This window comes from Neoarius graeffei, chromosome 7 (genome assembly GCF_027579695.1).
Source record: "Neoarius graeffei isolate fNeoGra1 chromosome 7, fNeoGra1.pri, whole genome shotgun sequence".
Taxonomy (NCBI): Eukaryota; Metazoa; Chordata; class Actinopteri; order Siluriformes; family Ariidae; genus Neoarius; species Neoarius graeffei.
The window spans coordinates 42,804,800-42,832,797 of NC_083575.1; the positions used below are offsets into that span (position 1 = coordinate 42,804,800).

General features: G+C 44.0%; 1 protein-coding gene across 1 annotated transcript in view; it reads left to right on the top strand.

The window, feature by feature from the left end:
* The window catches only part of dnaaf9 (dynein axonemal assembly factor 9), an 84,130-nt gene that overhangs the window by 27,926 nt on the left and 28,206 nt on the right, over window positions 1-27,998 (top strand). Inside the window, exons 11-27 of the mRNA XM_060925709.1 lie at window positions 5,125-5,206; window positions 5,296-5,335; window positions 5,418-5,502; window positions 5,766-5,842; window positions 6,238-6,282; window positions 6,377-6,422; window positions 6,530-6,641; window positions 15,743-15,813; window positions 16,071-16,121; window positions 16,235-16,325; window positions 16,412-16,515; window positions 18,249-18,395; window positions 18,477-18,562; window positions 18,706-18,807; window positions 18,899-19,019; window positions 19,281-19,369; window positions 19,456-19,587. Coding sequence (XP_060781692.1) covers window positions 5,125-5,206; window positions 5,296-5,335; window positions 5,418-5,502; window positions 5,766-5,842; window positions 6,238-6,282; window positions 6,377-6,422; window positions 6,530-6,641; window positions 15,743-15,813; window positions 16,071-16,121; window positions 16,235-16,325; window positions 16,412-16,515; window positions 18,249-18,395; window positions 18,477-18,562; window positions 18,706-18,807; window positions 18,899-19,019; window positions 19,281-19,369; window positions 19,456-19,587 — 1,481 coding nt within the window. The remainder of the gene's footprint in view (window positions 1-5,124; window positions 5,207-5,295; window positions 5,336-5,417; window positions 5,503-5,765; window positions 5,843-6,237; window positions 6,283-6,376; window positions 6,423-6,529; window positions 6,642-15,742; window positions 15,814-16,070; window positions 16,122-16,234; window positions 16,326-16,411; window positions 16,516-18,248; window positions 18,396-18,476; window positions 18,563-18,705; window positions 18,808-18,898; window positions 19,020-19,280; window positions 19,370-19,455; window positions 19,588-27,998) is intronic.

Consider the following 27,998-nt stretch of genomic DNA (forward strand, 5'->3'; position numbering starts at 1 on the left):
AAGATAAGGATGTCATCGAGGTAGACAAAGACGTACAGGTTAATCATGTCCCTTAAGACGTCGTTGATTAGGGCCTGAAAAACAGCTGGTGCGTTGGTGAGTCCAAAGGGCATCACCTGGTATTCGTAGTGCCCAGACGGGGTGTTAAAGGCAGTCTTCCACTCGTCTCCCTGTCGGATACGGATGAGGTGGTATGCGTTCCGTAGGTCCAACTTGGTGAAGACGGTGGCGCCTTGGAGCAGGTCGAAAGCAGTGGACATAAGCGGAAGGGGATATCGGTTGCGCACAGTGATCTTGTTCAGGCCCCTGTAGTCAATACATGGTCGAAGCCCCCCATCCTTCTTGCCGACAAAGAAAAAGCCGGCACCAGCAGGTGAGGTGGAGGGTCGAATGAACCCAGAGACCAGGGCGTCTTTGAGGTATTCCTCCATAGCCTTGCGTTCTGGCTGAGAGAGGGAAAACAGTCTGCCACGAGGAGGGGTAGTCCCAGGGAGCAAGTCGATGGCACAGTCGTAGGCCCGGTGCGGAGGAAGAACGGCGGCCCTGCTCTTGCTGAATACCTCCTTGAGATCCCAGTACTCTGTGGGAACTTGAGATAACTCGGTGAGATCAGGGGGCTCGGCAGGAGACACAGGAGAGCTAGAGAGCAGACAAGAGGCATGGCATGCAGGGCCCCATTCCACAACCTGGCTTGTTACCCAGTCTATGCGAGGGTTGTGGCGAGTAAGCCAAGGAAGGCCTAGAATAACTGGGAACTCAGGTGAAGGAATCAGGTGCAGGGATATTTCTTCCTTGTGACCTTGAGACTGGAGGAAGACTGGAGAAGTAACTTGGGTGACTCTTCCATCACCTAACGCTTGGCCATCGAGGGCAGACACAGACAGTGGGACTTCAAGAGGTGCAGTAGGTATATTGATGCTTTGGGCGAAGTGAATATCCATAAAGTTCCCAGCCGCCCCTGAGTCTATCAAAGCTTGACAAGAGTGGACAGACTCACCCCAGGAGATGGAGACCGGGATGTAGATTCCTTGGCCAGGGAGTCCAGGAGAGAGGGTAGGCCCCGTCACAACCCTCCCTCGGCTGGACGGGGCGGTCCTTTTCCCAAGAGTTCGGGACATGATGCTCGGAAGTGACCAGGCTTGCCACAGTAGATGCAGCACTTGTCCCTCCTTCTGCACTCCCTCTCAGATGCGGAGAGGCGAGTACGACCCACTTGCATGGGTTCTGGACAGTCACTGAAGGAGGTAGACGGTCTCCAGGTAGAGGTAGGGAGGCTGGGGGGGCTCAAGGCTTGGTGGCGTTCTCTCATCCTGTTGTCCAGACGAATAGCATGTGAGATGAGGGTTTCGAGGTCACTTGGGCATCCAATAGAGGCCAGACCGTCCTTGATGGGGTCAGACAGACCATGGTGGAAGGCTGACACCAGGGCAGTCTCGTTCCATCCACTTACTGCTGCGAGTGTTCGGAACGAGATGGCGTAATCTGCGACGCTTCCTCCTTGCCGGATGGACATGAGCTTTCGGGCTGCGTCGGTACTGATGTCTGCCTGATCGAAGACCCGAAGCATCTCTTCAGAAAACAGCTGGAAATCAAAGCACTCAGGTCCCTGTCTTTGCCAGATAGCAGTAGCCCAGGCTCGCGCCTTACCAGCTAATAAGGTGATCACAAAGGCAATCCGTAGTGTAGGTGGTAGGCTGAAGCTCAAAGGTGAGTTGACACTGGGTAAGGAACTCTCGGCACTCACTGTGCTTGCCGTCATACCTCTGTGGTGCAGGAAGGCTGGGTTCGCAAGGTGAAGGCAGCATGGCAGGAGGCACTGGAGCAGGAGTGGGAGCTGGATCAGGAGCGGGAACTGGATCAGGAGCAGGAGATGCAGGCAGAGATGTCAGCTGTGCCAGGGTTTTCCCAATTTGCTGAAGCAGATCCTCGTGGCGAGCAAGGGCCTCACGTTGGCTGGTGAGCGTACATCCATGAGCTCCGAAGCGTGTCAAAGCTGCCATAATTCCCTGAAGGTTGGCCGGGTAGACAGTTGAAGCAGCCTCTGCTGAGTCGGTCATGACGGAGTCTTTCTGTTAGGGTTTTGCTGGGATTCGAACCTGGTTCGTTGGTGTGATGATCCAGCAAACCCCCACTAGGCCACCAGGGGAATGACTCAAATGCAGAGGCGTGAGGCGGAAGTAGAAAAAGTAACAAAAGGTTTATTTATACTATGTCCACTATATACAATCCAGGGCAAAACAAAAAAAACAAAAACAAAGAGTATAATTCAAAAAGAAAAAGGCAAAAATGCAAAAGCTCAGAAGATCCACAAAACACAGTACAAAGGAAACTGGAGATAAACATAACAGCACAAAGACTCCGTGACAAGAGGACTGAACTCAGGGGTATAAATACACAAACTAATTAAGGACACAGGTGAAGATAATTAGGACTAACAGGCAATTAACAAAAAAAAAACACAAAACACAGGAACAGTGGCGGCCTCTCGAGGCCAAAATAAATATGACACGAAAAGGAAATAACAGTGGCCTCTAGAGGCCAAAACAGTCCTGTGATTTTTGAAGGAAATCAAAATCACCATAAACTTAAAAAATAAATTTGACAGTTCTGCTGTGTTTACAGTATTTACTTGACTGAGTGAATTCCTTGCTTGTGTTCCCATGCACGAAGCGTTTTGTATTTTCTTACGACTTTCTCATCGTAACCAGCACCCAGCAAAAACCATTTCACTGTGGATCCTTCTATGATCAGTGTCGATCTTTCAAAGCTCTTCTGCCAGTCTTAACTTCTGCAGGTCAGTTATTGTCGGAACACCCATGTTGACAGACAAAGAAGGCTGCTGACTGTCACCCAGAGTAGAGTGTTGGGTACGTGAGGGAGGCGGATGTATGTGCAGAAGTTTCAGTTAATAAAGTGCTGAATATATCTGGGTCCGTCTCAGAAACTGGTCTCTCATTTGGGACATTATGGTCAAAAAATAAATTTTCTAATTTTACTATTTTTTTTGCATTTACCTAACATTCAATGTTTCTTTTGTCATGTGTAATAAGAATAAAGATAGTATCTTGCTTTATCTGGCCTCCACTGTGAAAAATTTTTTTGATTTCAATTCAAATGCTTTTGTAAAATTGATTTACATATAAAATAGCTAAATCATGAATTAAAGCCTCTCCTTCACAGATGATTGAAAATATTGAATAAATTTCCTCTGATTGCTTGGGTTAAAAATGCCAAGTTATGATGACTGAATTGATTATTCACTTAAATATGAATAATATGATACATTTTGGGTATTTGATATGGCGAAATAGGACACAATGGAAAAATCAAGAACACACCGGAAAGATGAGAATAACGGCGCTGGTAAAAGAACAGCGACTGTACCGGCTGAAGGTCGCGTGGGTCTTTGCTGTGGCGCGCGAGCAACGGGACATCACTACCGCACCGGACGGCGCGCGAGGCGGGGGCGGGGCAAAATGACTGGCCGTAGATTCTATCAGAAGTTCGATCTAAATTGACCATGGTTGCAAAATATTGGCCAAAAATACGCAAACACTACGAAATATGAAAGTAAGATGAAAAAGAAACATTCTATTGCCTTATACTGCAAGACTAAAACAAAATAAAACTGTCAAAACTCACCTTTTCAGTGATACCGTCCGAACAGATCACCCGCAACAGAAAGATCGCAAATGGAAGCACAATCAACTTCTACCTGTTGGAGTGGAAAATTCCATTCTACACATGCAAATTGTTAATGTATGTCCTTCCCCGCACACAAATAACATGCTACGGTAAAAAATAGACCACAACTCATTTTATAGCTCAGAAATTCATACAAGACCAGCTACCACTGTAACATTCTGTAAGAAACATATTCTATACCTAACTTTCAGCTTTCGTTTTAAAAACTAAATCGCAGATTTATAACTAAATTTTTATATGGCGTAGTGCTTTTAAGTTACTACTTTTGGTGAGGTAGTGACCTTGACCCTGAGGCTTTCCATTTAGATCAATACACACGATTGTATTGGTTTTGGGTATGCGGAAAACGGAGTTACAACGGTGATCAAATATTTTGCATGATGTTTTATTACGGTTCTGATTATTCTGTGAGCGTACCAATCCTTAGGTGTATAAAGTTACAACTTAAAATACAATTAGTGATAACTGTAGACTTTTCAGTGGACTACAACCTTTTTTAAGGGAATGCGATGTTGTCAACCATTTATCATGTCCCAGATCAAGCCGCCATTTTTCCACAAATTTGCAGAATTTTTGCCAAATTCTGAATATTCACATCAAAGATTTAGTTTAATCTGTGTTATTTCTTTCATTTTATTTCAAATTAAAACCAACATCACCATTCAAAACCGTATAGCTTATTGACTGTGAGTATATTTAGTGGGGTACCCCCATAGTACCCAGTTTCTGAGACAGACCCATATACACAACGTGAAGCAATACACACACATCCAAAAACGACAGGCAAAAAGGTTGGTCGAGGCACAAACAGTATATCAGAGGCAAATCTAGAACGGGAACGAGAAACAGGCACACGACTCGAGAAACAGGAAATCAAGAACACGGGTAGAAAGGCTTGGTAATGCGTACTTGCGTATTGTAATATTTCACGATGCAAATGTATCAACACAGTCCTTAAATAGGCAAACACATAGTTCTTTAACTGAGCTCAGGTGCGCCTTGTTCACGGCGCGCATGCTGGAGTCTACTCGGCGCACAACCCGAGGCGCACCTTCAGGTGCACGCTCCACATTGCGCAGGACTGACAGAGACGCTCAAAGCGTTCGATACAGTATTTACAAGCACTTTGTGACCAATTGATTTCTCAAAGTCCACAGAAAAGGCTTTACAGGTTATTTTAAGCTTTGGTTTAGTTAGTTTTGACACTTCTTTGAAGGTTTTAGGGAGATTTAAATTTGAAAGATTACTGTCAGTGTGCGACACAGTGTTGTTTTAGTTTGTTTATATTTTGGTTCTCTCCCCCACCCCCCAAGGCACAAAGCATTATGGGTAATGTGAAAGTAGTCAATAACCAAACACTGTATGGGAGCATGTCACAGAAAAAAAAACCCCAGCATTTTACTATCTTTTTGTTTTCAGCTGCTCCAGTGTGTGGCTCCTAAAGGCCCACTGACCTGTGCAAGAACATATTTCTTTGGCAGAACTCATGTCCCGTACCTGGGTAGGATTGTGTAATCAATTAAGCTTCTTATAATGCCATTGTTCTGAATGACGTTCCATATTATCTAGATTTTTATCTTGTTTGTGCAGGGAATGATAATAGCACCATGCAGAAGTCACCAGAAGTCATGTAAGGGTCCAGACAGTGTTGGTCTTTGATTAAAAGTTAGACTGCCTCCAGTGGAATAAAAACTGGATTTGATCTTTTGCAGGCTGCTTACACAGATCTACACAGCTGCTGTTCAGTCAGTGCTAGCAGGAATAAAATGCTTTTCCATCAACTCCAGCGTTAGCAAGGTAGATTTGTAATATCATTCAGCAGTGACTGATTAGTGTCATAAAAATCATATTGTATATCAAAAGATGTTTACTCTGCACAGGTAAACTTTTTTTTTGTTTGTTTTTTTGGACAAAACAGTGATTCTGTTAATTACAGCAGCAAAGCAGACTTTGACTTGTAGTCAGTTGAATTTGCTCATGGAAGCTGTTCCTGCTGTAAACCAAAGTTGAGGTGTTCTTGTGCATTTAGCACTTGTGACTCAGCATTGTTCATTTATTAGGCAAAGGACGTAGCAGAGCAAACATTTTATCTGGCTTTGGAAACCTTTGGGATGCTTCACTACCGGAGCGCTCTCAGGTGCCTCATTCTATCTTCCTCTTTTATACACTGTACACAATCCATGTGTTTATGGACCTCACTTTTCGCACAGGAGCATTGTCATGCTCGAATAGGTTTGGGTTAGCTTGATCCCTTAGTTGCAGTGGAGGGAATTTGTTATACTGTTGTATACAATTGCAGTCCTATAAAATTGTGTGCTTCCAACTTTGTGGCAAAGGTTTAGGGAAAGACCACATACGAGTGCGATAGTCTGGTGTCCACATACTTTTGTGTACAAGGTGTACATGCAGCTGTTGACAGGTTTTGCAGTGGTTAGTTGCATATAGTGTTTAATCTTGTAGCAGATAAATTGTATCTTGTAGCAGCTTCTGTTCATGACATGGCACTGACTGATGTTTTCTGGGGTAATTCAGGTCTAAAGCTGTATTCGGCATTGAAGCTGTGAACAATGCGGGCAGGTGGGTTTTCACATACACATTCATAATGCTCAAGTATATGGTTTCTTTCCACAGCCTGAGCACATTACACATTCTGTCTTCCTCCTCCTTCTAGAGTTATACCTCTCAGTGATGAGCACAGTCGCTTTCTGCTCAAAACTGTAAGTTGTTTGTCAAATGCTTAACAGGCTGATTCAAACGTTCTGCTGTAACCGTTCCTTCCTGTCATAGTATATTGAATAATGGAGTGTTGTCTGACCCTCCTCAGGCCTCCATGGTAGTGTATGATATTCCAGACCTCCAGTGGGGGGGAGGGAACCTGGGATCTGTAGTTTTCTCTGAGTCTTTCCTGGAGTCTAGCATCATCATTCAGGAGAGGGGTGAGATTTCTGTTTGTTAACTGTTTTGTGACTAGTAATTTTATGCCTCGGTTAAAACAAGCCTTCAGAAGCAATATAAATTATAAATGCAATGGATTTAACTGCACTGAACCAAAATGCTGCATGATGGTGTTGATGCTGTCAGTTGTTATGATTTAATTTCACTTACCAGAATTGTAGGTATTTATATTGATCCAAGCAAAACTTTTGTAATAGAGCAGCGGTTACAATTATCGACAGTCCATAATTATCAACACCTTTTCATATTTATCAGTAAAAGACAATTTTACAAAGGTGAGTTTCAGTTACAACAGTTATTGGTTAATTAATCAACCGGAAGACCCCCCTCGCCCTTTGATCTTGTCATCTGATGACACAGCTCGTTATCTGAGATGGAATTTTTTTTTAGCACGATCAGCAACTTGAAAACTCTGACGTTATCATTTCAGGTAAGCATGGTGGAAAGATCATAGACATGTTTTTAAACTTATCAAAGTCACCGATATTTCATGATATCCTTGTCGAAACCTAGTTTGTTTCTTATGCTTTTATTTGACAGTCACCATTTTGTATCTAAACACGCGTTTGAGAAGTCAAGTGATAATAGTGATCACTTTCACCAGTCCACCATTATCAATACCCTGTGGAATTAAGTGACATTTACAACTGTTATGGATCGATCTTTGTGTAACGTTGTTAAAGTAGATGGAGTACTTTAAAAAAAAAGTGCTGTGATTTATAATTTTTTTTCTGATTCATAACAGAATGGAATGTTTATAGAGTATTTGGAATCCTATTGCAATAAATAAATTTTAATAAAAATTAAATTCCTAGCATATAAAAAATTACATGCTTGAAATATTCAGATTTTTCTATTCCATTCAGAAAATATTTTTTGCTGTAAATATCTACCACACATTACAATATGAGTAGACATTTTATATTTTGGTACAAGGAATGACGTGACCTTTGACCTGGATTTTCATGTGGTTACAATGTCAATTACCTGTTGACATTTATTGGTAAACAACAAAACTAGAAATTAATACAAACAATAATGAATGATTAACAAAACATCTCTCGTCTTGTCTTCATCCGCTTATCCGGGGCCGGGTCGCGGAGGCAAACAATAAGTACCAGGCCAGCCGAGAGACAGTGTCCCTCCAGTGTGTCCTGGGTCTTCCCCGGGGCCTCCTCCCAGGGGGACATGCCTTGAACACCTTCCCAGGGAGGCGTCCAGGAGGCATCCGAAAAAGATGCCCGAGCCACCTCAGCTGATTCCTCTTGATGTGGAGGAGCAGCAGCTCTACTCCGAGCTCCTCCTGAGTGACTGTGCTTCTCACCCTAAGGGAGCGCCCAGCCACCCTGCGAAGGAAACTCATTTCGGCCGCTTGTATCCACGATCTTGTTCTTTCGGTCATTACCCAAAGCTCATGACCATAGGTGAGAGTCGGAATGTAGATCGACCGGTAAATCGAGAGCTTCGCCTTTTGGCTCAGCTCCTTCCTCACCACAACGGACCAGTAAAGCGACCACATCACTGCCGAGGCTGCACCGATCCACCTGTCGATCTCACGCTCCATCCTTCCCTCACTCATGAACAAGATCCCGAGATACTTACACTCCTCCACTTGAGGCAGGACTTCTCCACCAACCTGGAGAGGGCAAGCCACCCTTTTCCAGTCGAGAACCATGGCCTCTGACTTGGAGGCGCTGATTCTCATCCCAGCCGCTTCACACTCGACTGCAAACCGCCCCAGTGCATGCTGAAGGTCCTGGTTTGAAGAAGTCAACAGGACAACATCATCCGCAAAAAGCAGAGATGAAATCCTGTGGTTCCCAAACAGGATTCCCTCCGGCCCCTGGCTGCGCCTAGAAATTCTGTCCATAAAAATTATGAACAGAACCGGTGACAAAGGGCAGCCCTGCCAGAGTCCATCATGCACTGGGAACAGGTCTGACTTACTGCCGGCAATGCGAACCAGACTCCTGCTCTGTTCGTACAGGGACTGGACAGCCCTTAGCAAAGAGCCCCGAACCCCATACTCCCGAAGCACCCCCCACAGAATACCACGAGGGACACGGTCGAATGCCTTCTCCAGATCCACTAAACACATGTGGACTGGTTGGGCAAACTCCCATGAACCCTCGAGCACCCTATGAAGGGTATAGAGCTGGTCCAGTGTTCCACGACCAGGACGAAAACCGCATTGTTTCTCCTGGATCTGAGGTTCAACTATTGGCCGAATTATCCTCTCCAGTACCCTGGAGTAAACCTTCCCGGGGAGGCTGAGAAGTGTGATTCCCCTATAATTGGAGCACACTCTCCGGTCCCCTTTCTTAAAAAGGGGGACCACCACCCCAGTCTGCCACTCCAGAGGCACTGTCTCCAACCGCCACACGATGTTGCAGAGGCGTGTCAGCCAAGACAGCCCCACAACATCCAGAGACTTGAGATACTCAGGGCGGATCTCATCCACCCCCTGTGCCTTGTCACCGAGGAGCTTGTAAACCACCTCAGTGACTTCGGCTTGTGTAATGAATGAGTCCACCTCTGAGTCATCAGCCTCCACTTCCTCAATGGAAGACGTGATGGTGGGATTGAGGAGATCCTCGAAGTATTCCTTCCACCGCCCGACAGCTTAGCCCCTCTCTTCATCCGAATGTCCAAGACATAGGGCCGGAGATCAGATGAAACGACAACAAAGTCGATCATCGACCTCCGACCTAAGGTGTCCTGGTGCCACGTGCACTTATGGACACCCCTATGCTCGAACATGGTGTTCGTTATGGACAAACCGTGACTAGCACAGAAGTCCAATAACAAAGCACCACTCGGGTTCAGATCGGGGAGGCCGTTCCTCCCAATCACGCCCCTCCAGGTGTCACTGTCATCGCCCACGTGAGCATTGAAGTCCCCCAGTAGAACAATGGAGTCCCCAGTCTGAGCACCTCTCAGTACCTCTCCCAGGGACTCCAAGAAGGCCGGATACTCTATACTGCTATTCGGCCCGTAGGCACAAACAACAGCAAGAGCCCTCTCCCCGACCCGAAGGTGCAGAGAGGCGACCCTCTTGTTCACTGGGGTAAACTTCAACACACGGCGGCATAGCTGGGGAGCTATAAGCAAGCCCACGCCAGCCCGCCACCGCTCACCGTGGGCGACTCCAGAGAAGTGGAGAGTCCAGCCCCTCTCGAGGAGCTGGGTTCCGGAGCCCAAGCTGAGCATGGAAGTGAGCCCAACTATCTCTAGCCAGTACCTCTCAACCTCCCGCACAAGCTCAGGCGCTTTCCCCCCCAGCAAAGTGACATTCCATGTCCCAACAGCTAGCCGCTGTGTTTGGGGATCAGGTCGTCGAGGCCCCTGCCTTCGACTGCCGCCCAATCCACACTGCACCGGCCCCCTATGGCTATCTCTGTGGGTGATGAACCCACAGGAGGTCGGGCCCACGTCACCGCTTCGGGCTGAGCCCAGCCAGGCCCCGTGGGCAAAGGCCCGGCCACCAGGCGCTCGCATACGAGCTGGCTCCAGGGTGGGGCCCCGGCTGCACCATACTGGGCGACGTCACAGTCCTTGTTTTTTTTTTTAAATTTCCATAAGGGGTTTGGTGAACTGCTCTTAGTCTGGCCTGTCACCTAGGACCTGTCTGCCTTGGGAAACCCTAACAGGGCCGTAATGCCCCCGACAACATAGCTCCTAGGATCATTCAAGCACACAAACCCCTCCACCACAATAAGGTGGCAGTTCTAGGAGGAGATTAACAAAATATGATCTACGAAAATACTTAGAAAGTGGGTAGAAAGTAGAAAAAAGATTTTCTGGCAGGTTAAACATTATCAGTTCATTTGTTTACAAACATTAGAATTACTTCCTTATTTACATAAGCACTGACATTGATATATTTATATAAAATATATTTTGTACTAAATATAAGTCTATGGAAAACAAATTTTAAATCAAAACTGTTTTATTAACTTAATACCACATGCCTTTTTTTGGTTTGTTTTTTAAATAAATAATCATCTGGGTGTCTAATTGTGGAACTGTGTCGATAACTGTGGACAAAAGTGTCGATAAATGTGGAATGGTGTCATGTGATCTGATACACTAATCAGAAATCAGCTCATTTTTTTCCAGTGGAAGTTGAGTAATTATTCATGCACAATTTACGTATTGAAAAGTCTTTTCTACTTTTGCAAATGGCCAAAAGATCGTGAAGGTGTCGATCATTGTAGCCACCGCTGTAGCTACTTATAGAATCACATTGCATTTATTACAGTATTGCTCATGTAGCCATCGTCAGTGGCCTCCTTATTTACTGTTTTGCTAAAACAGTGGATGGATTGCGAGTGGATGGAACAATACAGATTTTTGAGAAGCACCTTCATGCATTGTTTACATAAATCTGTGATAAGGTGACAAAGATTCTAGATGCTACAAGGCACAAAAAACAATTTGATTATGATTATATTATGATTTAAGAATATTAATAGCAGACCAGAAAGGCATAACACTAGCAACTTGCTGAGCAGGTTTTTCTCAGTGGAAATAAGGCTTTCTGTAATCTTTCAGTTAAATCAGGGGTGTCAAAAGTACAGCTACAGGCCAGGAGCATTCTTAAGTTCTAAGTTGGTCCATCAAATTAATTCAGAGTCTGTGTTTTATAATCTTGTGGGCCATTTGAAAGTTTTAGGAGGGAGGGGCTGCTCGCTCTCACACACACAGGAGGGAGGGGCTGCTCGCTCTCACACACACAGGAGGGAGGGGCTGCTCGCTCTCACACACACAGGAGGGAGGGGCTGCTCGCTCTCACACACACAGGATGGAGGGGCTGCTCGCTCTCACACACACAGGAGGGAGGGGCTGCTCGCTCTCACACACACAGGAGGGAGGGGCTGCTCGCTCTCACACACACAGGAGGGAGGGGCTGCTCGCTCTCACACACACAGGAGGGAGGGGCTGCTCGCTCTCACACACACAGGAGGGAGGGGCTGCTCGCTCTCACACACACAGGAAGGAGGGACTGCTCGCTCTCACACACACAGGAGGGAGGGACTGCTCGCTCTCTCACACAGGAGGGAGGGGCTGCTCGCTCTCTCACACACAGGAGGGAGGGGCTGCTCGCTCTCACACACGGGAGGGGCTGCTCACTCTCTCACACACAGGAGGGAGGAGCTGCTCGCTCTCACACACACAGGATGGAGGGGCTGCTCGCTCTCACACACACACAGGAGGGAGGGGCTGCTCGCTCTCACACACAGGAGGGAGGGGCTGCTCGCTCTCACACACAGGAGGGAGGGGCTGCTCGCTCTCACACACAGGAGGGAGGGGCTGCTCGCTCTCACACACAGGAGGGAGGGGCTGCTCGCTCTCACACACACAGGAGGGAGGGGCTGCTCGCTCTCACACACACAGGAGGGAGGGGCTGCTCGCTCTCACACACACAGGAGGGAGGGGCTGCTCGCTCTCACACACAGGAGGGAGGGGCTGCTCGCTCTCACACACACAGGAGGGAGGGGCTGCTCGCTCTCACACACACAGGAGGGAGGGGCTGCTCGCTCTCACACACACATAGGAGGGAGGGGCTGCTCGCTCTCACACACACACACACACACACAGGAGGGAGGGGCTGCTTGCTCTCACACACACACAGGAGGGAGGGGCTGCTTGCTCTCTCACACACAGGAGGGAGGGGCTGCTCGCTCTCTCACACACAGGAGGGAGGGGCTGCTCGCGCTCTCACACACAGGAGGGAGGGGCTGCTCGCTCTCTCACACGGGAGGGGCTGCTCACTCTCTCACACACAGGAGGGAGGGGCTGCTCGCTCTCATACACACACACAGGAGGGAGGGAGGGGCTGCCTGCTCTCTCTCACACACACACACACAGGAGGGAGGGGGTGCTCCCTCTCAGAGAGACACAGGCTTGTAGCCTCATGGCAGTGTAACGAATAACAGTCTGTGTTGTTGTAAGTGTGTGTGTTCAGTGTTGTGTGCATGCGTGTTCTGTCTGCGCCTTGCTCCCTGTCTGTAGTTGCGTGCATTGCCTCTGTCTTGCACTGCGGTGGTTCCCACGGTAGCCCGGGGGGGGTTTACATTTTTTTGCCGTTCTGCCATGCTAGTGCGCTTTACCGGGACATGAGATTTCAGCATTTTTATTCTTCTCGGTCTGTAGCTTGAATAAGTTTAGGCTACTGAATAACACTTTCAGTTAAAGTTGAGTCTGGTGCTTTTGTGCTGATGCTACAATAGCCTACTATCACAATAAATATCCCCCGTAACATTTCCCGTTTTCTACTCATCTTTCTGTGATTGCCCCTCTTTCCCACGGTTGTATGTTGTGGGTGTGGCATTAGGTGGGAAAAGTGCTTTTTAGGGATTCATCAGATCATTCAACTGAGAGATAACTGAGAGCTGGTTCGGACCGAGCTGAGAAATATATTCGCTATGCAGAGAATAACGGTGTTTTTTTTTTTAAAGCAATGATGGTGGAAACAAGAATAAAAGAATGGACAAGGAAGAAAGTGTAGTGAAGAAAGCTAGAACGACGGGAGAAGGTGTGGGCAAATTATATAATGAGATGTAAAGCACACACCCCAGTGCAAACATTTAGATGGGAACATACAACACAGCAGAAAAACAAATAATATACAGTATATACAAATGGTGCATGTCACAACACAGCAGAAAAACAAAGAATATATATACACAACTGGGCGTGTTGAGTTGCAGATGTTAATTGCACATTAGTTATAGAAACTCACTTCAGCTACAAAACTCAGGATATTGCACTGTATTTGGTATTGCCTTGTATTGAGTATGGATGTAAAAGTGTAGAAATATAAAATATACAAAAGCTATAAAAACTAAAAAGTTGCTCTGTGAGGTTGCACTGTAATAAGTATTGCACTGTATCAGGTAAGTGTGAGAATATTGTCCTTTTAGGTCCTTGTTGGTGCATTGTTGCATCTGCCAGAAGTGGCATCAGTCAGTGTATGTAATTAGCCTTTTTCACATTACGTCACTTGCAGAAGAACCTCACATCCATTTTTCAGCCTTTTGAATGGAAGAGGCGGCATGCTAATCTGCTGGCTAACAAGTAGCAACCATAGAAAGTCAGTAAACGTCCTTTCCAAAACAAGGCAGATAGGTGACTGGAATGGTCGCTAACAATACGTAATGATAAACAACAATGCGCAATATTATCATCAATCTTATCTGTGAATGACAGTTTTGTTAAAATATGTTCCCGCCGTATACCTCTTCTTCCATTCAAAAGGCTGAAAACAGATACGAGTTCCCCTGCAACTGACGTAATGTGAAAAAGGCTAATTGTTCAAGGTGGTTATGGCCTGTAGGAAAGAACTGTTTTTGAGTCTGTTGGTCCTTGCTTTGATGCACCTGTAACGCCTGCCTGAGGGCAGCAAGTCAAAGAACTCAGAGCCAGGGTGGGAGCTGTCCTTGATGATTATGTTAGCTCTGCTGAGCTCTGCTCTCTGTTTAGCTACTGTTTGTTCATTCATTCAGTTGTTTGTTATTCATTTGTTTGTTTATTCATTCGTTCATTCTCAATTGAATTTTGCGTTTTGTGTGTTGGTGTGTCTAAGGTTTGCGCTGCAATAAACCTTTAAAATGAAAACCTACTTGTGCTTGTGCCCCCGTTTTTTTCCCTGTGCTCCTAAAATTTTTAACTTAGGAACACGTGTGCTCCTGGAAAAAAAAAAAAAGTTAGTGTAGAGACCTGTCCGGGTTCGAGCCCCATGGCCTACGAGGGCCTTTCTGTGTGGAGTTTGCATGTTCTCCCCGTGTCCGCATGGGTTTCCTCCGGGTGCTCCCGTTTCCCCCACAGTCCAAAGACATGCAGGTTAGGTTAACTGGTGACTCTAAATTGACCGTAGGTGTGAATGTGAGTGTGAATGGTTGTCTGTGTCTATGTGTCAGCCCTGTGATGACCTGGTGACTTGTCCAGGGTGTACCCTGCCTTTTACCCGTAGTCAGCTGGGATAGGCTCCAGCTTGCCTGCGACCCTGTAGAACAGGATAAAGCGGCTAGAGATAATGAGATGAGAAGCTAAAAATGTGATGCTGTAACCATGTCTATTTCCAAAAGAACTGATTTATGGGTTTCACACCAATGTGAACGAATAATTATGCAATCTTCCATCCATCCACCCATTATCTGTAGCTGCTTATCCTGTGCAGGGTCGCAGGCAAGCTGGAGCCTATCCCAGCTGACTATGGGCGAGAGGCGGGGTACACCCTGGACAAGTTGCCAGGTCATTGCAGGACTGACACACAGAGACAAACAACCATTCTCACTCACATTCACACCTACGGTCAATTTAGAGCCACCACTTAACCTAACCTGCATGTCTTTGGACTGTGGGGGAAACCGGAGCACCCGGAAGAAACCCACATAGACACGGGGAGAACATGCAAACTCCGCACAGAAAGGCCCTCGCCGGCCACGGGGCTCGAACCCAGGACTTTCTTGCTGTGAAGCGACAGTGCTAACCACTACACCACCGTGCTGCCCAATTATGCAGTCTTAACTTATATATATTTTTTATTTATTACTGCACACTCTATTGATTTCCTCTCCATTTCAATTATATATACACATATACGGTAAAATGACAATATGGTCAGCCCTGTGATAACCTGGCGACTTGTCCAGGGTGTACGAGCCTCGCCTCGTACCTCGCCTCTCGCTCATAGGCAGCTGGGATAGGCTCCAGCTTGCCTGCGACCCTGTCGAACAGGATAAGCAGCTACAGATAATGGATGGATGGGTGTTATTGATCTACAAACTGATTTTTTTTTTTTAATCTGGCCCTCTTGACATTAGAAGTGGAGAAATAAATAAGTGCAATGTGACCGATTACCTAAAATGACAACCCTTTGACAACCATTAAATTCATGACAACCCCATTCATGGCAGTAGTAATGTCCATATGTTCAAGCACGAAGCAAAGCAAAATGTGGGAAGGTTTTTTGTTTTTTTGTTTGTTTTGTTTTAGTCTCAAAACGAGGTTAGTGTGAAATCTTTCTTGCTTTTTATCTCAGGAGACATTCAAGTGTAATATCTGTCTTGTCCTGCAGATGGCACGCTTGCATCAAACAGCTTTTTCACTCTGCTTACCTCTTCAGTCCCTCGCTATATTTCCTGGATGGTATGGTGTTTCACTCTCTATACAGTGTCTGTTACATCTGTATATACATACTGACAGATGGATTGTTTTAATAACTTAATTTTCAACACATTTTTACATAATAAAGGCACACAAGTTGTAAAGGCGCCTGTACTATAATACAGTAAAGTGTCCTTTTGTATTTGGAGTATACTAGTTTCACCCTATAGCCTTTGCATCAATGAATTTGTTAATTGAATTGTTTGAGGGATGGTATGTCTCTTTTCTGTCAACTGTAGGTGGATGACTCTGATGTGAGATTGTCTGAGCAAGCTCTGCATTTGTTGAAGGTGAAATATATTTCAATATTTATTTTGTTATATATAAAACATTGTTATAACACTCCGTATGCTCAATCTGTGTTCTCCGATTTTGTTTTCTCCTACTGTATGTGTGAGAAAAGGAGCAGAATGGGACATGCTTAGGGGTTCCTCTAACAACAAAACACTCAGCGCAGGTGTTTTCTAGCAGTTTACTTTCTACACCTGAAGAAGGTATGAGTCATTGTATCACATGTGTAGAGTGTTTGTTTGATGACAAATGTTTATAACATGTGTTTGTTTGGAATTTTGTGTTCTAGGCAAGGTGGCATTTTTCACAGAGGGTTTATTGATTGTCCATCCACATTATGGCATCTTCACGCTGTCCAAGAATCATATCAGAAACATCAAAGTTTATGATGGGGTCAGTATCTACTTTCAACATCTACCAAAAAAAATTACGTACTAGTTTACTAACCAGCTAAGGCTGTGTGTATATTAGATGTTTTTGCTCAGAAACAAGCGTCTGATAACTCACTAACAGCTGCTCGCATTCTATATCCATCTAAGTTGTTTTCATTTCCATGCACCTGCAACTTAATTGGTTTGAAGATAAAAAAAAAAAGAGATGGGTGTCCATACATGGTTTTCTTAAGAATTGCATTCTAACATTTTTATGGTTGCCCATCTATTATCCATCCATCCATCATCTATATCACTTACTGTCAGGGCCACTGGGAATGTTGGAGCCAGTTCCAGCTGACTTCATAAGAGGTGGGGTTTACCCTGGGCAGGTAGCCAATCTATCACAGGTCTAACACAAAGACGAACAACCATTCACGCTCACATTCACTCCTATGGGCGATTTAGGCTACATCCACACTACAACGGCAACGAGATTTTATTTTAAAAAATAATATCGCGTCCACATGGGCAATGGATCAGTAAACTATCAGGTACATATGGCAACGCAACGCTTGCTGAAAACGATGCAATACACATGCCACACCTCTAGGGGCGCTATAAGACTGTCCCATCGGGGACACCAGAACAATAGAAGTAGACGCATGCGCATAAACCCCTTCTTCTACCCGGTGTGAAGCACTGTCAGGAACAAACGCACAACAAGAAGATGGCTGCGACTACGCGAGGAAATCGTGCCTTCTGTGTGTACAAATTAGTTTTATTAGTGTGCATAGTTTTATATAACTTAATTTTCTTATTGTGTGTGAACATTTTGAAAAGCAGTCTTATCCAATAAAAAAAAGAAATTCAAGAAATGGTTCAGTTGTTTATTTAAAAGAAAAGCTGTATACAAAAGTGAATGCAATGCAGTGGTTCATACAAAACAGCGAGTGCGCTGCTTGTTCTAGTCATGTGGTTGTGACGTCATTGTAAACAAATCCATTCTACTCATCCAGACGACTTCGCAACGGCGCCGTTGCCAGATTTTTCCACTCTGGAACCCGTTCTCAAAAAAATATCGTTGTAGGGCACCCAAAACGCCGGTGCCGTGTGGACGCCAGGCCGAAACGATAAACAATTTTATCAGATTCACCTGAATCCGTTGCCGTGTGGACAGGGCCTTAGAATTGCCTGTTGACCTAATCTGCATGTCTTTGGACTGTGGGATGAAACTGGAGCACCCAGATGAAAGCCGTAGGCACGGGGAGAATATGCAAACTCCATACAGAAAGGCTCCAGTTGGTCACGAAGTTCAAACCCAGAACATTCTTGTTGTGAGGCAACAGGACTAACCACTGCACCACCATGCCCGCTTCCCATACATTTTACAGAGAGAGTGTGTTTATTTATTTAAAAACCTTGTTTGAAAACAGCATAAATGATGCTTCAAAAAGAACATGGCAATCACCAGTATAACATGACTTGAATTGGACATTGTCCGATGAATGACATTCTCCAGCTGAGGTAGAAATGTAACTGAAGGGGGCATCGTGGCTCAGGTGGATAAGGTGCCATACCATAAATCCGGGGACCCGGGTTCAATTCCGGCCTGAGGTCATTTCCTGATGTCTCCCGCTCATTTCCTGTCTCTACACTGTCCTATCCAATAATAAAAGGTGAAAAAAGCCCAAAAACAATCTTTAAAAAAAAAAATGTAACTGAAAATGCTTTGTAAATATTGATGTTTTGCAGGACTCTTTCTCTGCGGTTACCATGCTATTTATTGAGTATGAGAAAACTCTGCTTCCACACCTTCCTTTTCCTCTACACAGCGCTAACTGCTGTCTGGCCATCTCTTTGATTCCCAAAACCAAGGGTTACAAAGACTTTTACTCACAGGTATCATCATCTTTTTGTGCACCAACTTTAGCTTAACCATTTAAGCACATGTATTCTGTTTATAAATCAGTTGTTTCTCAGGTCCTGCATGTTTGGAATAAGCCTGATTCTAAGCTCCATGTGCAGCATGTTGCCCAAGACCAGCTGGGTTTGGACCAGATGAGCATGTGAGTGAGTCAGTATAGTGTAGTATTAGTTGTTTTATGGCACTATGTAACTGTTCTGTTTCGTTTTCTCTTTTTTAATCTTCACATTTAAAGAAGTGAAGTTTAACACTTCTTTCTATATCTAATCCTGCTGACCCTGACAGGTACTCCAGATTGCTGAAGCTGCATAAGGCACATGGTTCATCAGCAGCAAATAGCAGAGCAACCCTGAAGACTGCTTATCCAGACCTGCCGGATATGGACAGGTAGCAGCACATTTCACTGAGTGATCAGTTACAGCTTATAGTGCTTCCATGATGGGTTTGTTTTATTTCACTGGCGTATTATCACCCTCAGGTTTCTGAAGCACTTTGCTATCAGTAGTAGCATCTGTGAGGAGTCTGTGTACAGTGAACACCTAGCAGTGCTATTCCCAAACACACACTCCAAATCAGCTGCTCCTGACTCAGAGCAAAAGGTCAGTTAATTAAATTCAGTGCTTATAAAAAATAATAAATTGAGTATGGCCCTCAAATTATATGATTGCTAAAAATATTTTACTTTCTATCAGCTAGTTTTTACTATGAGTGACAATAGAGTTAGTCAGTTCAATTGAAGGTACTACCCACTCAGAACACTCAGAAAAGGGAATTGTTGCACAGATTTTCAACTACTTTTATAAGTGTTATTTCTACCACTGTATGATTAAAGATAACTGTATTTGTGTGTGCGCCTTTAGGTGATCATTTCAATCATTACAGGCTTGCCAGGCAGCTATAAAGAAAGCTTGTGTGATTTTTTGGTAGATGTGAATCAGGAATGTGGAAGGTACGTAAGCTCAAAAGCTTATATAAACCAGCAGTACGCATTGGGTGATTATGTCCACAGTTTTGTATCAAATGTTTGGTTGATAGGTGGGAGGTATACCGCCCTGACCTGGACTCAAAAGATCTGTGTGTGCCACACCTCCAGCAGTTCCTAAGCAGCCTTGTGGCCAAAAGTGAGACGTATTTAAATGCCCCAAGAGTGCTGCTACTGACACCAGGGTAAGATACTGGCAGACAGATAGACACGCACTTACAAAAAAAAAAAAAAACCTATAATGGTTTGAGTGTTTTCTTACTCAGACTGTTTACCTAGCCCAAATCAGAGTGTTATTGATACATTTAGTTTATCTGTTTGGACTTTTTGGCTTGCAGAAATGCATAGAAATAATAGAATTCTAGACTGTGCTAACTAATTAATCTGCAGTTAAGTAGCAATATAAACAAGCGTTGCCAGGCAAAACAAACCTCACCCGGCAGCACTTATTTTATACCTATATGTTGATAATGGTAATATTTTTCAATCATCAGCTGATAGGTTATAGTTAAAAAAAAAAAAAACAATTTTTATATACTGTATATATTATTGTATATTCATGGTAGCCACGGGGTCTTAAAAGTCTTAAATTTAGTATTCCAAAATTAAGGCCTTAAAAAGTCTTAAATTGCTTTGCCCAAGTCTTAATTTTTTAAACAAAGGTCTTAAATTTACTCATACTATTCTACAATGTGAAAGCGTGGGTTTTGCGTAACATCAGTGAATTTCTTGGAGTATGCGCAAAGAAAGAAACAATATTGATACATTTTCGCGCCGGCGCAATCGTCGGAGTCCATGGTGGAGAGGAGACTCCGCGAATCGCAGCATGGGGAAGTGTCGTTTTAATCAGCAGTGGCCTTCAGATGAAAGATATCGTGATTGGGTGAGGGAGGTTCCTGGAAGCGACGTTGAAGCAAGATGCTGTGTTTGTCGAAAGACCTTCAAGTTGCCCACTATAGGTCATTTCGCTTTAGAGTCTCACATGAAGACCTCAAAGCACATTGCATCTGCCCTCCACCGCCACCGCCACCAGCCCACCGCTCAGTTCTGCATCGTTCAATCTCCAAATGCACCTGGAGTTGGCACTAGCACCACTGTCGAACGTCAGCAGCATCAGCCAAGCCAGACATCATCGGCAAGGCTAGCAACAACACAAGGGCCGAGCAGTGGCATGATGGGTGTCGGTGGAACCCCGACACTTCGGGCAGAGGTGCTCTGGATTTTAAAAACAATTACGGAACACCACTCGTACAGCTCGAATGAGGGCATAAGCGAACTCTTTAAGGCTATGTTCCCAGACTTGGAAGTCACTACAACATTCTCCTGTGGAAAAAACAAAACGTCTTACATAAAATTCGGTCTTGCTCCTTATATAACGAAGGAGTTGGTCAAAGACGTTAACGAGGCAAGTGGTGGATTTCTCATTGTGTCTCTTATCTATCCACCTCCATATCTATGTCTTCCCTCCCTCCCTTGTTTACTAGAAGTATTTACATTTCTTTATATTCTTCAAAATGTAAAATGGTTGAAGCAAGTTGAATGCTGGGAAACAGACAAACTCTGTCTTAGTTTATCATCTCTGGGTGCATGGTCATAATTAGTTTAGAGACAGTTCTTTAGGCCTTGAGTTGGGGTGGGCCCTCAGTTTGGCTTTTTGACTGGTGAGTGCACACCATTGTACCAATGTATTGGTACGCCAATTGCATTTTTATGCACCTTTAAGAGACTTTAGGCTTACCTTTTTTCTCTCGATCTATCTCTTCCCATCTATCCCCCTCGTCTCTTATCTATGCCCCCTGTATCTCTCTCCCTCCCTCGTTTACAAGGGTACAAAGTGTAAAATGGTTGAAGCAAGTGCTGGGAAACTAAGACAAAGAGTTTGTCTGTTTAGAGTGTTGTGAATGTTTTGATATTTTATTTAAAAAAAAAAATACACCCACATCACTTTATTTTAAGTATCATCTCTGGGTGCATGGTCATAATTAGTTCAGAGACAGTTCTTTAGGCCTCGAGTTAGGCCCTCAGTTTGGCTTTTTGACTGGTGAGTGCACACCTTTTGGCATTAATGTGTTGGTATGCCCAGCGCTCGAAACTAGCGGTGTCCCGACGTCCCGGGGACCATAAAAAATGTCATCGGGACACAAAATTATCATATCTGGGACAATCCCGGGACAATGGAAAAAATAGATCTAGAAAAAAAGTTCTACGTTCATATTATTTACAAAGCCGTAAACCATACGTAGACATTCACCTAATTTGTCAATTTTAAAACGTTAACAGCGAAAAATACATAGTAGCTACACTTTCGATGCACCTGCATCCGTAGGCTACAGAGCAGCGCATTCTGTTCTAGAATCTTCGGCCGGTGTCCGCATTATATGGACTTGGAATGGAATTGCTACCGCACACGCTGCGCCGACTCTTGCCAGAACAAAAATGCTTAAGTGGTTGAAGCGGACCGACCGCGGGGAAGAAACTGAAAGCCCAGACATAACGTCTCCGGGACCTTCAGGATCCAAAGTGTCATCGCCTAGTCTGCAGGCAACGCTAGCAACTGAATGAACTTAATGAACACTGTTAGACACGTTATAAAATACAACAGGAATGATGTGGATGATATTGACGGAAGATACCGTTCAACAGAACAAGTGAGTTTTCTTGGTGTCTTTCTAGTTCAGAAAGTTTAGTCAGTCAGCTGCACAACTAGGCTAGGACCTGGCACTATGTTGATGTTGCTAACATTTGCACCCACGTTTCGGCAGCGAAAGTTCATAAAATGGATAACGGAAAGTTCATAAAAATGGATAACGGTAATGGATAACGGAAAGTTCATAAAAATGGATAACAGTAATGGTGAAAATTATAAGTTGGCCTTATAAGTGCCAACAGATATTCAAGGTATAAGTAGATGAAATGAACATAAAAGGGGTCTTATTTTCAAGTGAAGTGTACTGCAGATGTAGGGAGTTGAAACATTTTCTGAATGAGCTAGTTGGCCCCTTTAAATAAATGGGTATCTATTCATACAGTGAGATCGCCAAAGTTTAATAAACTGAAAATGCAATAACTGTAATTTTGAAGTAGATGATGTATAGGACATGTGTCGCTTGTGTCTTGTGACTTATTGTAAAAATGATATAAAGGGTTCAAAATCGCATAGTTACAAATATAATAGTAACTTCATATGATAATATTAACCACTGGTTATTTCAGAGAGGAAAAAAATGGGGACACCATTGCTTCCATTCGGGACAATACAACACAGAATTCGGGACCACTGGGGGACACAAAGAAAAAAAGTTAATTTCGAGCCCTGGGTATGCCTATTGCATTTTTGTGTAACTTTAAAGGAACAGTCCACCGTACTTCCATAATGAAATATGCTCTTATCTGAATTGAGACGAGCTGCTCCATACCTCTCCGAGCTTTGCGCGACCTCCCAGTCAGTCAGACGCAGTCAGATGCGCTGTAACTCCTGTTAGCAATGTAGCTAGGCTCAGCATGGCCAATGGTATTTTTTGGGGCTGTAGTTAGATGCGACCAAACTCTTCCACGTTTTTCCTGTTTACATAGGTTTATATGACCAGTGATATGAAAAAAGTTCAGTTACACAAATTGAAACGTAGCGATTTTCTATGCTATGGAAAGTCCGCACTATAATGACAGGCGTACTAACACTTTCTGCGCGCTTTGGCAGCGCATTGATACGGAGCTCAGATATCAATGCGCTGCCGAAGCGCGCAGAAGGTGTTAGTACGCCTGTCGTTATAGTGCGGACTTTCCATAGCATAGAAAATCGCTACGTTTCAATTTGTTTAACTGAACTTTTTTCATATCACTGGTCATATAAACCTATGTAAACAGGAAAAACGTGGAAGAGTTTGGTCGCATCTAACTACAGCCCCCAAAAATACCATTGGTCATGCTGAGCCTAGCTACATTGCTAACAGGAGTGACAGCGCGTCTGACTGCGTCTGACTGACTGGGAGGTCGCGCAAAGCTCGGAGAGGTACGGAGCAGCTCGTCTCAATTCAGATAAGAGCATATTTCATTATGGAAGTACGGTGGACTGTTCCTTTAAGGCCATGACTTGGACCCTACGTTGTGCTCCTTTCTTCCAGGTTTAGACTTGTTTTTTTGTCTTGACTGAAGATTCGACAAGCAACACACAATGACTTAAGTATATAACTTTTATAATAAAAGTATTTTTACTTGAAACATTTGTCATTATTGGGAATTTGATCTGGTGTTCTACGATTGCATAATGGGTGCGATGTAGGCAGTGGTCAAGCTGTAAAATCAAACTGGGGGGATGGTGAAATTTTTAGTCGCATGTCGATCCATTGGTTGGTCCGTCGGTGGGAAACTGGTTTGCTTTTAGGAGGGTTTGCACGCAACGTAGGTCTGTGGACCTTGTTCATTTACCAGACATACAGTATTTTGTGCTGATAAAGTGTGGTATTTTACTGTAAAACATGCAGTGTGGATGTCATGTGTCATATTTAGTCAGTCTCCTGGCTGACATACCTACCACATTCTCCATATTAGAGTGAAATGCAGATGACAAATTTGAAGTGTAACTTCATAGTCATGGTAGGCTCCTTTTAAATCATTTGGTAAATAATTTATTAAAACCTCAGCAGGCAATGTAAATGAACAACTGAATCTTTTCATATCAAGTCAATAGAATTTTTATTCAAAGCTGAACATTGAGTTAAATACAGAGGTACAGTGGTGCTTGAAAGTTTGTGAACCCTTTAGAATTTTCTATATTTCTGCATAAATATGACCCAAAACATCATCAGATTTTCACACAAGTCCTAAAAGTAGATAAAGAGAACCCAGTTAAACAAATGAGACAAAAATTTTTTACTTGGTCATTTATTTATTGAGGAAAATGATCCAATATTACATATCTGTGAGTGGCAAAAGTATGTGAACCTTTGCTTTCAGTATCTGGTGTGACCCCCTTGTGCAGCAATAACTGCAACTAAACATTTCCGGTAACTGTTGATCAGTCCTGCACACCAGCTTGGAGGAATTTTAGCCCATTCCTCCATACAGAACAGCTTCAACTCTGGGATGGTGGTGGGTTTCCTTACATGAACTGCTCACTTCAGGTCCTTCCACAACATTTCCATTGTATTAAGGTCAGAACTTTCACTTGGCCATTCCAAAACATGAACTTTATTCTTCTTTAACCATTCGTTGGTAGAATGACTTGTGTGCTTAGGGTCTTGTCTTGCTGCATGACCCACCTTCTCTTGAGATTCAGTTCATGGACAGATGTCCTGACATTTTCATTTAGAATTCGCTGGTATAATTCAGAATTCATTTTTCCATCAATGATGGCAAGCCGTCCTGGCCCAGATGCAGCAAAACAGGCCCAAACCATGATACTACCACCACCATGTTTCACAGATGGGATAAGGTTCTTATGCTGGAATGCAGTGTTTTCCTTTCTCCAAACATAACGCTTCTAATTTAAGCCAAAAAGTTCTATTTTGGTCTCATCCATCCACAAAACATTTTTCCAATAGCCTTCTGGTTTGTCCACGTGATCTTTAGCAAACTGCAGACGAGCAGCAATGTTCTTTTTGGAGAGCAGCGGCTTTCTCCTTGCAACCCTGCCATGCACACCATTGTTGTTCAGTGTTCTCCTGATGGTGGACTCATGAACATTAACATTAGCCAATGTGAGAGGCGCCTTCAGTTGCTTAGAAGTTACCCTGGGGTCCTCTGTGACCTCGCTGACTATTACACGCCTTGCTCTTTGAGTGACCTTTGTTGGTTGACCACTCCTGGGGAAGGTAACAATGGTCTTGAATTTCCTCCATTTGTACACAATCTGTCTGACTGTGGATTGGTGGAGTCCAAACTCTTTAGAGATGGTTTTGTAACCTTTTCCAGCCTGATGAGCATCAACAACACTTTTTCTGAGGTCCTCAGAAATCTCCTTTGTTTGTGCTACGATGCACTTCCACAAACATGTGTTGTGAAGATCAGACTTTGATAGATCCCTGTTCTTTAAATAAAACAGGGTGCCCACTCACACCTGATTGTCATCCCATTGATTGAAAAACACCTGACTCTAATTTCACCTTCAAATTAACTGCTAAGGGCGGCACGGTGGTGTAGTGGTTAGCGCTGTCGCCTCACAGCAAGAAGGTCCTGGGTTCGAGCCCCGGGGCCAGCGAGGGCCTTTCTGTGCGGAGTTTGCATGTTCTCCCCGTGTCCGCGTGGGTTTCCTCCGGGTGCTCCGGTTTCCCCCACAGTCCAAAGACATGCAGGTTAGGTTAACTGGTGACTCTAAATTGACCGTAGGTGTGAATGTGAGTGTGAATGGTTGTCTGTGTCTATGTGTCAGCCCTGTGATGACCTGGCGACTTGTCCAGGGTGTACCCCGCCTTTCGCCCGTAGTCAGCTGGGATAGGCTCCAGCTTGCCTGCGACCCTGTAGAAGGATAAAGCGGCTACAGATAATGAGATTAACTGCTAATCCTAGAGGTTCACATACTTTTGCCACTGACAGATATGTAATATTGGATCATTTTCCTCAATAAATAAATGACCAAGTATAATATTTTTGTCTCATTTGTTTAACTGGGTTCTCTTTATCTACTTTTAGGACTTGTGTGAAAATCTGATGTTTTAGGTCCTATTTATGCAGAAATTTAGAAAATTCAAAAGGGTTCACAAACTTTCAAGCACCACTGTAGGTAGGTAACCAATAAGCTAAAACAAGCAACAGTAAATTGTAAATCAGACTAAACTTCCTAAAAGATGTTTGAGGCATTATGCATTTTTTTTTGTTTTTTCCTTTTTGTTATTATTGTGTTTATTCTTATGAGTAATGCAAATTATACATGTCCATACCGGTTATTATTTTAATGGAAAGAAAAGTACTTATGTTATTTCTGATTTATTTATTATCTGAACGAGGATTTGAGCTTTGAAAAATGGCCGGATTTTTTCTGTAACGTTGATTCCCGCTGTTATCTAGGTCACGTGACACCTTAACGTTGACGGTTACCAAGGAGCTGCCTTGGATACTTTGATACTTTGCTTCGATACATACCAGCACTTTGATACATACTGGATACAAGCTAGCAAAATGAGTTAAAAGCAGGCATCTTTGGAAAGGGGAAAAGGCCCATTGAGGAGACAGAAGAGCCTATAACGAAGAAAAAGAAAGCTGCATTTTAGCAGACACTTTGTCGAGTCCTACACCAATCCTGCTCTGCCTTACATGTTGTGACCGGCTCTCTAATGAGGCAGTGAAGCCTTCAAAACTGCTAGTGTCGTTTATTTTAGCCTTCCTGTCTTGAATAACACATTTTGTTGCCTGAAGAATAACAAACGAACATCCAGGCTGATTAAATTAATGGCCTTATACAAAAAAATCAAAGCTAACATGAACCTGATTTTTATTTCTTTGAATTTCATTAGAAATTTAACCCATTCAGTTCAGTTTACACAACAGAAGCTGAACACGTACAGTAACCATGTCAGTCTATACAACACATCATCCCCATGCTCGCCTTTGTTTTGGGACTGGCTGATGCTCCATCTCATCCTCTTCTTCAAAATCACTGTCAGACTCTGAATTTTCAGAAATGTGATCCTCACGTTCTGAAACGTCTTCCTCTACATCATCAAAAGCTCCTCTCTCTTCCAAAATCATTTGCAAGTCCATCTGAGCAGAGAAACTTTTGGCCATCTTGATCAGTTGTGATAAGGAGCCACATTGGAAAAGCTATATTTATTGTGCCCTGTGATGACCTGGCAACTCGTCCAGGGTGTACCCCGCCTTTCGCCCGTAGTCAGCTGGGATAGGCTCCAGCTTGCCTGCGACCCTGTAGAACAGGATAAAGCGGCTAGAGATAATGAGATGAGATGAGAAATTTATTGTGTCCTGCCCCCAATTTATGGGAACTTCTGTCTTGGTTCCTGCAAGACAAAGGGTAAAATGTGTAGGAATGTGAGAGCAGACAGGTGTCGGTGCTTGAATGGCAGGGGCAGAAACATAAAAAAAACACACACACACACACACACACACAAACTAACAGCAGGCCCAGACAGGAGGAGGACAGAGTGAAGGTACACACTTTTATTAGCCTCAGGTCCAGTGGACCCGAACATCCTGTATGTAATATAAATGTGTAGGGGGTGTACAGTGTGTGGTCATCAAAAATGTGTTCTGATATACGTTCTTCACAGAAAATGAGCCAAGGGCAGTGAGTCTGAGTTTGAAAAATAATTAATCGTATCATTGTTCCTTTGATAAAAAATGAAAATGGGTCCCACAGACCTGAACACCATACAAGGGTGAACAAGCTTTCAAATAAACAAAGATGTACCTTGTCGGATGAACGGTTGATGATGGATGGATGGATGGATGGATGGACGGACGGACGGACAGACAGAAGGCAAGCAGGCAGGCAAGCAGGCAGTGTTAGCAGGCCGGGTTAGCAGGCAAGGTTAGCAGGCCGAGTTAGCCTGCTAACAGAAAGGCTCCAAGGAAAGTCAGTAATCCAGTAAAGGTACATCAAAAGTATCAACTTAAGCTCAAAACCAAACTAAAAATATTTCCAACT